General features: G+C 36.2%; 2 protein-coding genes across 2 annotated transcripts; both read right to left on the bottom strand.

Annotated features, from left to right (window-relative positions):
* Positions 1-1,600: 1,600 nt before the first annotated feature.
* Positions 1,601-12,302, bottom strand: efhc2 (EF-hand domain (C-terminal) containing 2; the record flags this gene model as incomplete). The annotated part of the gene is made up of 15 exons (XM_081369296.1): positions 1,601-1,827; positions 3,527-3,629; positions 3,716-3,808; positions 5,540-5,734; positions 6,320-6,453; positions 6,605-6,801; positions 6,890-7,032; positions 7,863-8,028; positions 9,050-9,188; positions 9,338-9,445; positions 10,754-11,005; positions 11,074-11,297; positions 11,390-11,540; positions 11,630-11,818; positions 12,261-12,302. 15 exons carry the CDS (start codon positions 12,300-12,302, stop codon positions 1,717-1,719), a joined length of 2,247 nt encoding a protein of 748 aa, XP_081225422.1. The 3' UTR covers positions 1,601-1,716.
* Positions 12,303-12,913: 611 nt separating this feature from the next.
* On the bottom strand, positions 12,914-14,964 carry fundc1 (FUN14 domain containing 1). Its single transcript, XM_081369558.1, has 5 exons — positions 14,856-14,964; positions 14,098-14,260; positions 13,915-13,990; positions 13,685-13,813; positions 12,914-13,530 (listed from the first exon to the last, which is right to left on the bottom strand). The coding sequence occupies exons 1-5, from the start codon at positions 14,872-14,874 to the stop codon at positions 13,453-13,455; spliced, it is 465 nt and encodes a 154-aa protein (XP_081225684.1). The 5' UTR covers positions 14,875-14,964; the 3' UTR covers positions 12,914-13,452.
* Positions 14,965-15,296: the final 332 nt, after the last annotated feature.

Raw genomic sequence — 15,296 nt, 5'->3', positions numbered from 1 at the left:
CACTATTGGTTAAAGCTCTGGAAGGCTGCAAGTATAAACCCTGTAGCGGATGATCTATAAATTCTAACTATGAAGCATGACACTTACCTTAGTTTGCTTTGGGTGAATTGTCCCTCTAAATGTTGCCCTGTACGTTTATTAATAATTTCTATTAACATTGCACATCTAAATAATTTGTAGTCTTACATAGAATGTGCTATGCCACAAAAATTACTTATAAAGTATGGTCACATTTACCAGTGCTCGCGGGCGAAATTCAGTAATTTCCAGAGGAATCCAGGAGCTTGGGAGTTTCGCGAAAAAGGTCCACATGCAGATTTCATGCATGTTCAAGTTGGTAACCCCAATTCACCACGCTGGCCAACAGAAAGCTGCTTAGTTTGAAAGTGACAATTTTTTTTTTTTTTTTTTGCCGTGACAAAAACTCTTAATATGATATTCGGGAAGGAAATTCTGGCAGTAATCATCTTATATGTGGAGGCTTTTTTTCATATTATTATTGTTAATACAATAGACCTATATCTTTTGTGATTTCACCTGCTCAGTGACAAATGTTTTGATGCTACAGACAGAAATGAAATCAACCACAATGATAACATTAAGGCAATATTTTACAACTGAAATTAATATCTTGGGTGATATGAGAATTTTTGTCATTTTAGTTGAGTACCTGTATTAAATGAACATGTGCATGCTTAGACATGATCTACATTTATTTAGTTACCAAGACTTTGTTTTGCAAACAATATCTGGCAATTCCTAGTTGTTGCCTGTGACACATTAACATTTACACTAAAAATACAATGTGGTCACATGATTTTTGACTACTTCAGAGTGTGGTTTGAGTGATCAGATCCCAAAACAATTTGAAACCCAGTTTTATACCTGTATTTAACGCTGACCACAGAAATGGATGTTAATACCAGATGTAACCGGGGTCATTGTTGCATTCTAGGATGTCAAAGTGTGGCCTCATTGACTGGAGCCAAGCTAAATATGTCCTAGATGCGTCAGCCTTTGTGTTTCAGACAGAAGCCTGCTAACTCATGAGGCTAATATTTTAGTAAGTGTGAAGGCTAGGAATGAAGACTTGATAATACCCGTGTGATGTAATGCACTTCTTCTGTCTTGGCCAGGAACTGAGGCCTTGAACGCAAAAGCTCTGATTACAGACACGCTCAACCTGTCTTTTTATATAAAGCATCAGCATTTATCAATCGCATAATGTGCCAGATCAGAGTGTGAAGTGAACAGCAAATGCAGGTTATAAAATGAGGATGTTGGACCTTTTTACCACGGACAAAACCCTTGCTTTACTTTAACTAAATCATGAAAAGGCCTTCGGGAAATATGAATTTGGGTACTGTAACGGGCAGTTTTTTTCTCTCATGGCCATGGCATGTTGTCGTTTTATATTGACATCTTTATCCACACAATCACGGCAAATGTGAATGTCTGTCTGCCTGTAAATATGGTTTGATTTAGCGGCTCGTATTTTTAACTGCTCCGTGCTTGGTCCCAAGGCACTCCCAAACAGCTCTCTCATTTCAGCATGTTTTTGATTTTAAGTTGAATAAAAAAAATACACATAAACGGTATTATGACATTCATGCAGCACAACAGAAACAACAATGTGCAACAATGTGAATTTAATCAGAGCAATACACAACGTTTTTTTACTTTTCTCATGTTATCGAGGATCCCATCAGGCCGTTCTTAGCTGTCATTAATGTTCGTGGCGCTGCCAAAGACATCCTCCACCAAGAGCGAGTAGTTGATGGTTTTAACTGCAGGGTCTGCAGCTTCTCCCCTCCAGTCTGCATCAAACTAAAAACAACAGCAAGACAGGGTTTGAGAAACATTTCGCAGAGTTTCCTGGAGCACATGTGTTTAGCTGGCACTCTCATTTCATGTCTCTGCAAATTAAGGCACACTGAGAGATAGATTTATCAGGCCGGATTGACTTTAGCACATGGTAAATGTCTTGTACTTGCTATTTAAAAATGTATGACAAATGCTTAACGACTTTGTGTGCTTCAGTAAATCAGACCAGCAATCGTCTTTTAAAAAGAATTGCTGCAGATAAGATTTTTATTGCTCAATATGTTAAGATGACCAGATTTCTGAAATGAAAACCGGGAACATTTCTAGTTCAGCAGTCTATATATCATTGAAATATCCCAATGTAATTATCAATGAATTAAAAAAGGGGGACAGTTTTGTGTGTTTTGACCATGGTAAATGTAGTACTGTGATAAACTCTGGTAAATCATACTCTTGACATACTACCATAAATTCGTGTAGTCCTCAACACACTTATGAACTGTAATAACTGTTTAAAATAACTCGCAACACCCTTGTTCTTCTCAAATTCTTAAACCAAAAATAAGGTAAAACTAAACAGAATGAAACTTACTAAAAGTGAAAACTGAAAATATAAAGCTACAGCTAATTAAAATGAATAAAAAACTATAATGGTATATTGATAGTATTAAAATAACACTGGATATCAGTGCATTTGATATGATATATTAAACAAGTATGTGCAACAGGCACTGAAAATCAGGGACATCTGATCACCCTGTCATATGTAATATAAGTATACACGTTTCTTATGCACAGGAACATGGCTCTATTCACTAGACCAATTAGACAGATCAATCAGTCCTTACAGTTTCAATGTTGCCTTGAAGGCGCATATTCTTCTTTTTTGAAGAATATGTTCATGAAACATCACTGAACTTACTTAAGCTGGACTGTGACGCTATTTTCTTCTGGAAACAAACTTTTTTGCATTATTTTCCTGTTATCTCTGTAAAGCTGCTTTGAAACAGTCTGTATTGTAAAAAGCGCTATATAAATAAATGTGACTTGACTTTTTTCATACTAAGAAGTGTTTGATAAATGCAGGGTAATTCACCATTGTGATGGCTGCTAATTTAGGCTACAGGAAATGTCTGGAGAAATGGCAAATTTAACAGTCAATAAACACCATGAAATGAGAAATGAGTGAGCAAAGCAAAAAAAAAAAGAAGCTTGCACAGTCTGTCTTGCTTCTCATGGATTCATCTTCGTTTCGCTATGTATGCTCCTGCAAGCCCTGATTAAATAGAAAAGACAGCAGAGAGAAACTAGAGATGAATCGACTGCTAACTCCCCCTGCTGGTCAGTTAAGACCCTGTAGAACTGGAAGTCTTCTCATTGTGAGTCAGTGCGCAGATGGTTCTGCTTAGGCTCCAAGCAGGCATGCTAAATTACTGCGCTGTAATAAAAGCTCCACTTTAGAGTAGTTGTTGAGTGGGTTTTTCCCAAGGCTGATTTACTTGAGATGAGGCTTGGAGGTGCTCAAAGTTTGTGGGGCCCACAAGTTACCAGTTCCTGGACCCTGACACAAACACTCTCATGTGCATGTGCCGGCTTTAGCAAACGATAAAAAGTATGACATCTCAAAGTATGTGTTCGGTGACAACAAATGGACTATTTTTCTTGATAGTCATCATTGCATCCAGACCACGTTCAAACTCACCTTCACGGTGACATCTGGAAGCACAGCAGGGGCGGGGTTTTCTCTCCAGTTGATAGCTGATATGAAGGCGTGATAGTCGATCTTCTCAGACTCGTCTTGAAACCTAGATGAGAGATGCAGGAAATAAGGATGCGTTGCGCTGAAATGTTTCATGGATAATAAATGGGAGTTTTGCTCTGTTGACCCTACTTCTCGAGAAGGGCTCGCAGTAGGTCATCAGAGAGGGGCAGTCGAAAGGCCTTACAGATGATCCGTACTTCTTTAGAAGAGAGGTGTCCAGATCTTCAGCACAATTTGTGTGGACAAAAATGAGACAAAAAGATGAATGAGCAATTTTTGTCAGCACATTCTTTAATAAATATAACTTAATATATACACTCATAGGTTTGGGGTTAGTAAGATTTTTTGTTTTTGAAGGTTGCATATATTTGATTTAAAAAATACAGTAATATTGTGAAATATTATTTATTGTAATATATTATAAAATGTAATTTATTTATTCCTGTGATGGCAAATCATAACTCCAGTCTTCAGCGTCACATGATCCTTCCGAAATTATTCTAATATGCTTATTTGGTGCCTAAGAAACATTTATTTTTATTATCAATTTTGAAAATAGTTGTGCTGCTTAACATTTTTGTGGAAACAGTTATCATTTTTTTGGATGAATATAAGATTCAAAATAACATTTATTTGAAATAAAATTAATACTTTTGTAACATTATAAATGTCTTTGCTGTCACTTTTGATAATTTTATATAAAAGTATTAATTTCTTTAAACCAAAAAAAACAACCTAACCCAAACTTTTGAATGGTATATATTATAAGAGAGTTATATATAATTGATTATAAAATTATACGGTCTTCTTATGGAGTTCATGACAGACAGCTGCAGACGTTCTACTGTAGGTTCAATTATTTTCAGAACATTTTGAACATCTTAAAATAACTAAACTTTACACAGGGTGACATAAACAGGACAAGCACGTTGACCTGCCGGCATTCTTCCTCATCAATTCCCCCTGCCTGCAACATGCCACAGGTCTTCATCTGTTTCCAATGCTTCACTTGAACCGCTGGAACTAATCGCACCCCCTCAATCGAAAGCAGATTGATGGTTATTCTACCTCACCGTGATTGTTAGTGGTCCACATCAGTGCCTGCATGAGAGTGTGTGTTCTTAAAGAAAAGTGGGGAACAGTTTTGTGGTTCTGTATGAATGCATGTTTATGTCAATGTTGATTTCGTATTAAAATGCATCGTAAATAATTAGGACAGACTATTTTGAGGTCATTACATTTTCATTCAAATTGTTATGCAGGTAATATGACTTGTGAATATTTCTAAAGATTTTTATTTTAAATTTTACAAATATGAAATAGAAGTAGCGGCCTCAGGCTTTTAGAAAAAGTATTTGTTTTTGAGTCATATTTAGTCATAGTCACATTTTAATGTTTATCAATGGTATGAGAATAAAGCCTACGAATTGACATATTTACATATTTGGGGATATTTTGGGGATATTTAATTTTATTTTATCAATCAATAAATTCCACTAGAAACAAACCTTGTTGTATTATTTTAATTTAATACTGTGAAGCTGCTTTGATACAATCTGTATTGTGAAAAGCGCTATACAAATATACTTGACTTGACTTGACATATTTATCATATTACTTTGTACCCTTTCCTTAAAAGAAGAACTGAATGCACAAAAAAAAATCCCATTTTGCAACTGAACATATATGCAGAAAAATCTAAATTTTACGCTGTCCCGATAATAAATCATAAGAATAAATACTGCATTTTAAATATTTGTCTCTGACAGCCCAATTTGCACAATTAATTACATAAATATATATTTTATTTTATATATATAATTATATATTTTATATATAATTATATGTATATATAATATTTTACTTTGTAATTGAAAATTTATTTAAAAAAGTTCTGATTTGAGACTGAAATTGAAAGATGATTATATGGAATAAATCCTGCTAAAACTCTACCTGCCCCGGTCCTCGTGTGTGAAAGCACGGATCATATCTGAGAAGTTGTCAAAGACTTTCTTCTTTAGCTGATCCTGAGCCACAGCTAGCATGAGGCCCACATTCACCTCTGGCTGTTCCTGCACTGAATAATTGCGACCCAGCGTCATGATCTCGTGTTCAGACAACTGAATGTCCATATCTGCCAACAAAGTCCTGTAATGAACACAGTCATGAATTTAAGTTTGAGTGCAATAGTTTTACTAAATAGTTCTTTTAAGGCCAATTCACACTGCACCGACAGACGGTGATCAATGGCAACAAACACATTCGTTGAGTTCTGTCGAATCAGTGTTACTACTGTCAGCGTCTGGTTCCGCTGGTCGGTGCTTGTTTTTGCCAATTGAACACTTTGCATCGTTGTTTGTCGTGCCTTGGAATGAGAATTAATGTAGACCTACTGTCATCTGGTGAAAAGGTCTGCATTGGTCGATGCCTGTCAGTGGAGTCTGAATTAGCCTTGACTGCTTCTATTTGACAATATGTGTTTCTATAACAAAAGTCATTGCTTCTTATACTGTGTCTTGCAGGGACTATGACCAATAAAAGGTCTCTTCTTTTTCCCCCAATCAGCCATGACTGCGACAGGAAATTTCGCCATTCAGTTCTATTTCTGCAGGTAATCCCGCCCACAAAACTCAAAATCAGTGAAATTGGTACAAAATCTCACTCAGTATAACAGGTTAGAACAGGATGTGTTATGCACCCTTTTTTTGTGTGAATTTTTGGCCGTCTCCTTACCTGAATGACTCATATGGAATGAAGCCAGTGCTGCTTGGGTCACTCATCATGATGAACTGTTTTACTTTCTTCTGCTGTTCCTCACTGATGGATTTTACCTTGCTGATAATGGTGCCAATATTGGCCTTGGGGAACTAAGTAATTGAGAAACATAGGGCTTTCAAATAAAGTTTCTGTGTAGAAACATACATCTTGGCACAGCTTAGCAAAAAGTTGGATGATTTGTTCATTAAACAATGTTAATCAAAATAGGTTGTGGAAAAGAGAAGATTTTTTGTGTGTTACCTCATCAGCATGTTGCTCCATATAGTTGAATGTAAATTCATCAGCATCCAGCAGCTGGAAAGGCTGATTGTTCAAATCCACTCGAGCTCCCACATATAAATCCTGAGCTGTGAAATACTCAGACTTCTCACTTTTAAACAGCTCCTGTCCTGGCTTCTTCACGCGACCTCTTTCTAAGAACTTACCCCCAATCACACCTTAAACACAAGAACAATGGAATCAAACTAGTCAGAATCTTTATCATGTTTTTTTTTTCTGACCTGAATTTAAACAGGATGGCAGTACCTGAGTTTCTCTGAGGAGGTTCAAAGACTGCCATGGTGTCATCACTGAGGTAGATGCATATGATAAAAACGCGTTCCTTGTCGATAGGACTGTCAGTCAACATTTTCCCTACAAATCTCAACACATTGCTCACCAGACCTTGCCTAGAGTTGAGGGAAAAAAAGCTAATTTATCATCTGGCAGGAGAATGTTTTTTATTTTACAATACACAGGATGATATCATCAACCCCAACTGAACTGCAATCAATAAAAAAAAAACTGTTATTGAATATTCACTAGTCATTTAACTTTTTCCATTCCAAAAACTATGTGCATCCAAACTTTACTAGAAAGTCTGAAGATCTGTCCTCTTTCCAACTTGAAATGATTCTTCTTTAAATATTTAGTCAACAGTCCGTCAAAATCAGGATGTGGTTCCTTACTTAATTCAAGATGTTTCTTTGCTTATTCAGTGTGGGTTTAGTCCTGTCACTTAGCTGCTTTGAGGTTATTACTATCTATAAAAGAATCCTAAATCCTTTATTTTGAACAGCTTTATTTTTCTCTTCAAACTCTACGCCTGCCAATGTATGACAATGTATTGTCCAAAGCAAACTGAGCAAGAGAATAATTTGCAGCACGATACTGGTTCTGGGATTATATTTGGAAGTGAAGCACTGTGAAAACAATGTATAATAATAAACTGTCTTGCAAGAGCTGGTTTTACATCGGAAGTATCATGAGATTGCATTTGAGCCTCTGATTATTTATGAAGGCACATGTTCGTACACTTCCTAGTGCTGTACTGCAAAGAGCTGCACTTAACTGATGAAGGATGATTTTAGTAGGACTGACAAGGGTCTAAACTCTTCTGTCAAAATGATCAGAAACCAGTAAGGGTCTGAAATGTTGTTTTGATATAATATTAATGGTTTTAAATGGAAGGGAAGAATATACTCTGGACGTCCTAAGGGAGATTAGTGCCGCTGGTTACCTGTCTTTCTCCATAAACTTCCTGAAATCTTTCTGTGGAGGTTTAGACAGCAAACCCTGACAGGAGCAGAGCGAATCTTCCTCAGATCCAAATCCAGTGTAGGGTGGCACCTGTTTGGCTGGTTTAGGAGGGGGCGGGGCCTTGAATGAGACAGGTGTGAAGTCCTCTATAAAGCCACACAGGAAGAAAACATCAAAAACATCTCCCACACACACATTTAAGCAGACATAAGCATGGAACACCGGAAGTAAGGCCATACAGAGTTGGGTTTACCCATATGAATTCAATTCATCTTAAAACGAACAAGTGCTTCAACAGAGCCTGTGTCAACCTGGCTCCATTAGGCTCATGTGTAACTAATGCTATGATCTCTTCAGTCAGCATAACGCCGCAGCAGACAGATGCACGCGCACCCGTATTGTGTTACTGTTGGCACGGAGCTTGTGTGACTCTCATATCGGAGCTTTTGAAGATAAAGAGGCCGGGCTGGCCATTGCTCATATCTGCTGTCCAAAAACTAAGTCACCTTGAGGTGTCAATCAGTTCTGCTCCTTTAGTCTTCTGCCGTTCAATGTGTGTTATTCCGACAGTTATTCACAGGGATGAAAGCACACCGAGGAGCATTAGTCTCTCATAGAGACATGGGATTTACGACAGGAAGACTTTGAAAATAACGAACAGCTTGTCAGACCACACAGACGAGATGTGAGCTGAGAATGAGGGGTTGAGGTATTTAAATTTTATTTTTACTTCACTGCAAAAAAAGCAATAGCGCACAAGATGCACATGTTGTAGAGAGTTTGTTTGTAGCAAACAAAATAAATGTGATTTCATCGTAGCTTCAGAGTAACAGATGAAACTCAATACTGACACCATGTGGTCATTAATAACGTCCTGAAAGTAGTCCTCCCTCTGAAAATCTCCAAAACTAATAATATTAACAACAATTTGTCCATTTGTCCAATGTAGGGTTGTGGGGATGCTAATAATAATTATTATTACTGCGGCCCTATATATGATAAAAATATGGCTCCTTTGAATGTAAGGAATTAGATTATTTTCACTGACCAAAACTATTACAAATCATGAAATATGATAGAGAAATCAATATTAACGCTAAGCCAATATCTCAACATCTATAAAAGCATAAATACTACTCCGTCCTCTTGAGTCATGATGTAACTCACCAATGCCATATTTGGAGCGATAATACTCTTTAGTGAAGTTGTCGCAGTCATATAACAAGACCCTACGACCCCACACGTTAATGATGCCTCCAATGATCAGGTCACAGTCTTTGTATAATTCTTCATCTACTGCTCCAGTCTGTAAATGTCAAGGAGACATTGACATTCTAGTCCATTAAAATTGAAACAATTGGCTACTAAACTAATTAAAAATGGTATTTGTAAAAAACTGTTAATATGAATTCCCTGGGGTGTTCACAATGGACTATTTTTTAAATCAGTACTTACTTTGAGGCTATCCAAAATGTAGCGTCCTCCTTGTCCAACTGGTCCAAATACATTGAGGACTGTGCGATCTGTTATTTCTCCAGGCTGACGTTTGGGAATAGGAGCATTCTGTTTGGCAGAAGCAAGAGAAAATAACTGCATTTTTTTCATTACTTGAAGGACAAGCGAAATTTGCAAATGGGTTCATTATTTTCTCACAGGGGGATTCCTGCAAACCTTTTCAGATGACATTTAGTGATAGGCAACAGAATGTGTGACAAAACAACATGACAACAGAAAAAAGAAAAGAAAAAAAAACATGAACAAACCCATCTTTCATAATGAATTTAAACTGAAAAACAAAGGCGGGAGGAAACTAAAAAGTGCTTTAGGGAAGTTGGATGTTCTTTCAGCCCTGTCAGTCTGGATAAAAGCTTGGCATGGAGGATGGAGAAATTTGTCCAAGCAAAAGAGGAAAGAGGAACTGATAATCACTTAGTCTCGTCTAAAGGTGGAACAAACAGTGAAGACTCATTTTCATTTCATTTCACCCTCATTGACATCACATCTTTAGCACATCCGCTTTAATATTTTTATAATTTGTATTACATACAAGTTGATTTCTTGTTTTAAGTTTAAACCCATGCTTATACACTACAGTTCAAAAGTTTAGGGTCTATAGATAGTTCTTTTAATGTTATTGAAAGAAGTCTCTTTTGCTCACAAAGGCTGAATTGATCAAAAAATACAGTAAGAACAGTAATATTGTGAAATGTCATTGCAATTTAAAATAACTTTTCTATTTTAATATTTTTTAAATATATAATTGTATAAATGTATAATTGTAATTTATTCCTGTGATGGCAAAGATGGGAATTTTCAGTGGCCATTACTCTTCAGTTTCACATGATCCTACAGATATCATTCTAATATACTGCTTTGGTCCTCATGAAACATTTCTTATTATTATCAATATTGAATCCAGTTGTGCTGCTTAATATTTTTGTTTAAACTGATAAAAAAAAATCAGGATGTGTTCAAGTTGGCATGAAACGATTTCAATCTTTTCTTCCTTATTATAATGTATATTTGAATATAAAGGCTTTATCAAACAAGAAAAATTTCGGATTTTGTCCATCGGGAATTAATTGGATGTTTTGCTATTGCTGTGATGTCATGTGAGTGACAGGTTGTCCCGCCCTCATGCCGAAAAACGCATCATCAGAGAATAGATGATGTTGTTGCAAAGTTATTTTGATTAAAAATTACAATGGCACATTCCTTTTTCACTTCTTTTTTTTTTTATGATAATAATGTGCAAGGGTAAATTATAATAAATTCTGCAATATTCCAAAAAAACAAGATGTCCATTTTTTGTCCATCAAGAATTTATTTTATTTTTTGCTGTGCTGTTTTTCTTTTCTTTTTTTTACTAACCTTGGGAAGCTTGCCCCTGTGCAGAAATTTAGGGACAGCATCTCGACCGGAGTTTGGAGAGACAACTTCGTAAATTTCCATGGTGTCATCTGCCAGGAAATAATGCAAGATCATCTCTCTGGGGTCTCCAAACGTGCTCTCAGTATCATCCCAGTAGCAGTAGAAGCGCAGGACTTTCTGGTCATGTTCCAAAAACTGCTTCAGGGTATCCAATCTTTCATACGGCCGCAGTGGCTTCATGTTCTCCTCCATCTGCAAGGGGGAAAGAAAGATTAGAATATTGAGGTATTGATATTGCTGTGTAGACTCATGGTGCTTACCTCTTGTCGAAGTGTGGTATAGGGATCTGCTGGTGCAGAAGCAAGGGGGTTTATGCGCACCCCCATTTTCATCAAGAAGTTGCGTGTGAAGGGATCACAGTCTGTAATCATAAAGGTCCTGGAATAGAGCAATATTTCCTGATTGATGTTAAAATGGTGCACATTGTAGAAGCAATCATCTTTAGGAGCTGGGAGAGGAATACGGTGGCGCCGAATGAGGGTTCCTACATGGAACAAGGACAGCTGGATTTAAACAGGATGTTTTTACTGGTTTCTCATTAATCAGGATGCTATATGTTTGATTTTGATAGTTTACCCTGTGGGATCCCACTGTTTTTGAGTTCTGGCTCCACTACTTGTATGGTGTCATCCTCCAGGTAGAAGTAAATCTTGCACTTTCGTACTCTATATTTTTCTTCCCTACTCAGAGGTACAGTTTCTTGGAAATAAGCATCAAAACACAGGACCTTCAGGTAAGAGAATAGATAGGGGAAATTAATATACTTTGCACAGCACTAGGTAAAAAGGTAAATTATTCCTTATAATGATGACAAACCTGTTTGTTAAAGGCAACCCATGACGGAGTATCACTGCCTTCTTTCTTTGGAAAAAGTGAATACTTGGGTCTTGTGCTCTGCCCCAGAAGCAGTTCTCCTCCTATGCCTGGCTTCTCTGCACCAACCATCATGGCTACTCCATTTGAATAATCAAAATGCTGAGATTTGTGGAATTTATCTCTTCCAAGCTGGAAAATAGTTAATAAAAATAAAATGTACAATCATCTCCTGAAAATCCTGCTTTTCCACTCTGTAAAATGTTTTCTACATTTGTTATTTTATGAGGTTCCAATTTTCTGAATGGTTGAAAAATACATTTTATATATATATATATAGTGAGGAAAATAAGTATTTGAACACCCTGCTATTTTGCAAGTTCTCAGACCTCCATGATTTCTAAGTGGGAGAACTTGCAAAATAGCCTGAGAACTTGCAAAATAGCAGGGTGTTCAAATACTTATTTTCCTCACTGTAACGTATACACACACACACACACACACTTTAAATGTTTACAAAAGTAAACCGCTTTGGGCAATAACATAACTTAGCTAACAATACAGACAGCTTTTATTCACATTCATTTCTTTCTTTGCACTGAACGCAGACAAAATATTTGTATAGATACTTAACATTTCTGTTGACTGATTTTCCAGGCAGCATTGGTAACGCCATTATTAATAGCAAGCGATAATGTAATATTTCCTCAGAGCAGGACGACACTAGACTGCACAACTGGTCGCCAAGGTAATAACTTGTTTGCAAATATTGCTAGGCAACGAACACAGATCACGTGATAATACATTCACGAAACCGGTTAATATTATCCTTTTCGTTTAAAATATATTAATCATACTTCCGGTATCTCAGCAACAAAGGGCAATGTTAAATATAACCGTTTCGATAACGCGAAACATGCAATTAAGTCATCGAATATAGGCCAGAAATGATTAATTAATAAATAAATTACAAATTAATTTGAGCTAATGACATAGTACTTCTCAATCTCTTCAGCCAATCTGTTGTTAACGTTACATACTGTAAAAGACATGATTTATGATTTATGATCAAATTCTCATAAGTGTACTTACCCTGTAAAAAGTCTGTTGTGTAAAAGACGTTCATGCGTTTGTCTTAAACATATATAAAGATACATCAAATTGTTTTTAAAAACCTTCCTCAAGCTTAGAATTGTTTTCTTTGCACCACTGGAGACCAACCAGTTGAAGGTAAAAGCAACAGGACAGATGTACTTAAAACTAAAAAACAGATCAAAAAGAATGAATAGACTGTAAATAACCAGAAAGAATTTAGTTTTATTATTTCCACAAACATGATATTGGTGTGTAAGTATGTATATTAATTAAATCAGAAATGTAAAACTCTCAAAAAACAATGCATGCTTTTTGACACGTAGATATTAAAGAAATTGTACAACTAACTGAAATAATGTACGGTCAAAAACAAAATACAAACAATTTAGTAAGTTGTATATGTAACAGACTTCATGTTGATGTTTTACTGATTAACAATAAGCGAAATAAAATGAAAAACAACATAATAAAAACCACACCACCAATTTTCTATAAAGTTATTGGCACAAGATACACCTCTCTCACCTTCAGGTTGTTTGGGCTATGTACAGTTAAGAACAACGTTTTAGAGGAATAAGTTCAGAACAACAGTAAAGCAAATGTCCATTGCACTAACTGCTTTTGACAATACATCAAGTCCCAGTGTTGTACCGCTGTGATACTGAAATAAGGGAGAATATTACTGTGCAAAATACTTATATCAGTAGCAATACAGTAGATCCAGGTTTCATTTAGGACGCCATGCCCAGCAGAAATCCTCCAACAAATCCACCCGAGATAACAATATTCCTCTTCACAAATTCTGTAGACTGCATAGGACAAATATACCATTTACAGAATGTAGGTTATGTAATAAGAACTTGCTGAAGCATTATGTGCATTCGCTAAATAATAATACAAAATGGGTTTTACCATTTTTGTACACATTGGTATATGATGGTGAAAGTATGACAGAATACCTACCTCTTCTATAAAGGAATTGAGCTCAGGGGCTGCTTTGTTTGCCTTTTTCTTCAAATGCTTTTTAGCTTTATTGACATCCTTCTCCACTTTCCTCCAGTCAACCTGCACATAGCCACTGTGGTTGGCAATCTGAAATAAGAAAATATATTTCCCCCATAGGAAAGATGACATTGAAGCATAATCCTTCAAATGGCTAGGCTATATGATGCATGCATTTTAATAATCCATACTTGTAACAAAAGAAATCCCCCTCCAACAGCAGTAGCCACAATTTTTCCAACTCTCTGAAAGAGATAACCAGCACACCTAGAGGACAGAGATCTTTGAGTGGATATACTAATAATCAATGCATTTATTCAGTTATTTCATATGTGGAACAACCCAGAATATTGATTTTCTATATTAACACTAACCATCCAGTCACTCCACCCATCATGATCTGTGAAGCCACAGAGTACTTTTCTGCAATGGGCCCTGTGCTGCTCCCAAAAACACGACTCCACCATTGATGCCTCCTGGCATAATCTGTGATGTTAACCACCTCATACAATTCATCTTCACTCTCTGCATCTACATCTGAAAACAACAGTAACTGTCATTATACATAGTAATTGTATACAGAATCACAAAACATGGATGCAAGTGAAATGCCCCTTCATATAATTAATTTGGATGTTTTGCATTGGTAAGCGATAACTATACAGATTATTCGTGTATTTCTACCCAAAACGAACTGTAGGTCCTCAACCTGTTTTACATCCTTTATTAATTTTGATTAACCCCCTTATGATCTGATACAAAAACAAAATTGGAGTTGTGAGAAACAGCACGAACCATTCTTTAAGTATTTTTAACACTGATTAAAGGGTCGCCAACCTCACTATGGCAAATATCTTGAAATATAAGAGTAAAGGCTCTTTAGAGTAACGTTATATTTTAAACGCATTCGCTAACGTGAAATTAAAAAGATACGAATGAAAATGAAACCAGTATGGTTGAATCTCCCACGATTTAGCATCATGATATCTCTGTATAGTCTGCTGACATAATAAGCGAACACCCTGCAACTACATTGGGGACATATCGTTGCACATAATAACCCATATGGTTAAATAAACACGTTGGCAATCAAGACTATTCATTCAAATGTTTGTTTGGCCAATGTATTTACCTTCACTGCGATCCGCCATTTTATGAGGCTGCGTTCACAATGTTCGCAACCGCTGCAGCTCTACGCAAAATCCTGCGTAATTTACGTGCGAGCACTGCCCACAGACCCTTACGATTGCGTGTATGTGCTATTCTAAAATACATAGCAAATGTAATTTGTAATTTTAGAATGTACAATATTTTTTAACTACACTACCAGAGGTCTGATTGCCTGAAACTGGCTTTATTTTATATAATAAGAAACACTGCACTATATCAAACATCAATAATTTTTTTTATTATTATTATATCTTAATCATTTCCACAGTTTTTCTATCGGTTATTGGATATATCTCTCCCTCTTTCTGAAATTTTAAGAAAGAAAGAAAGAATGATAGGATTATACTTTATGGGATATGATAACGTGGTGGCATTTATTATCTGAAACTGGGGCATTACAGAA

Source organism: Scardinius erythrophthalmus, assembly GCF_964197995.2.
Source record: "Scardinius erythrophthalmus genome assembly, chromosome: 6".
In the NCBI taxonomy this organism is placed as follows: domain Eukaryota; kingdom Metazoa; phylum Chordata; class Actinopteri; order Cypriniformes; family Leuciscidae; genus Scardinius; species Scardinius erythrophthalmus.
The sequence above is the reverse complement of the archived record's forward strand: the minus strand, read 5'-3'. Positions and strand labels throughout refer to the sequence as shown.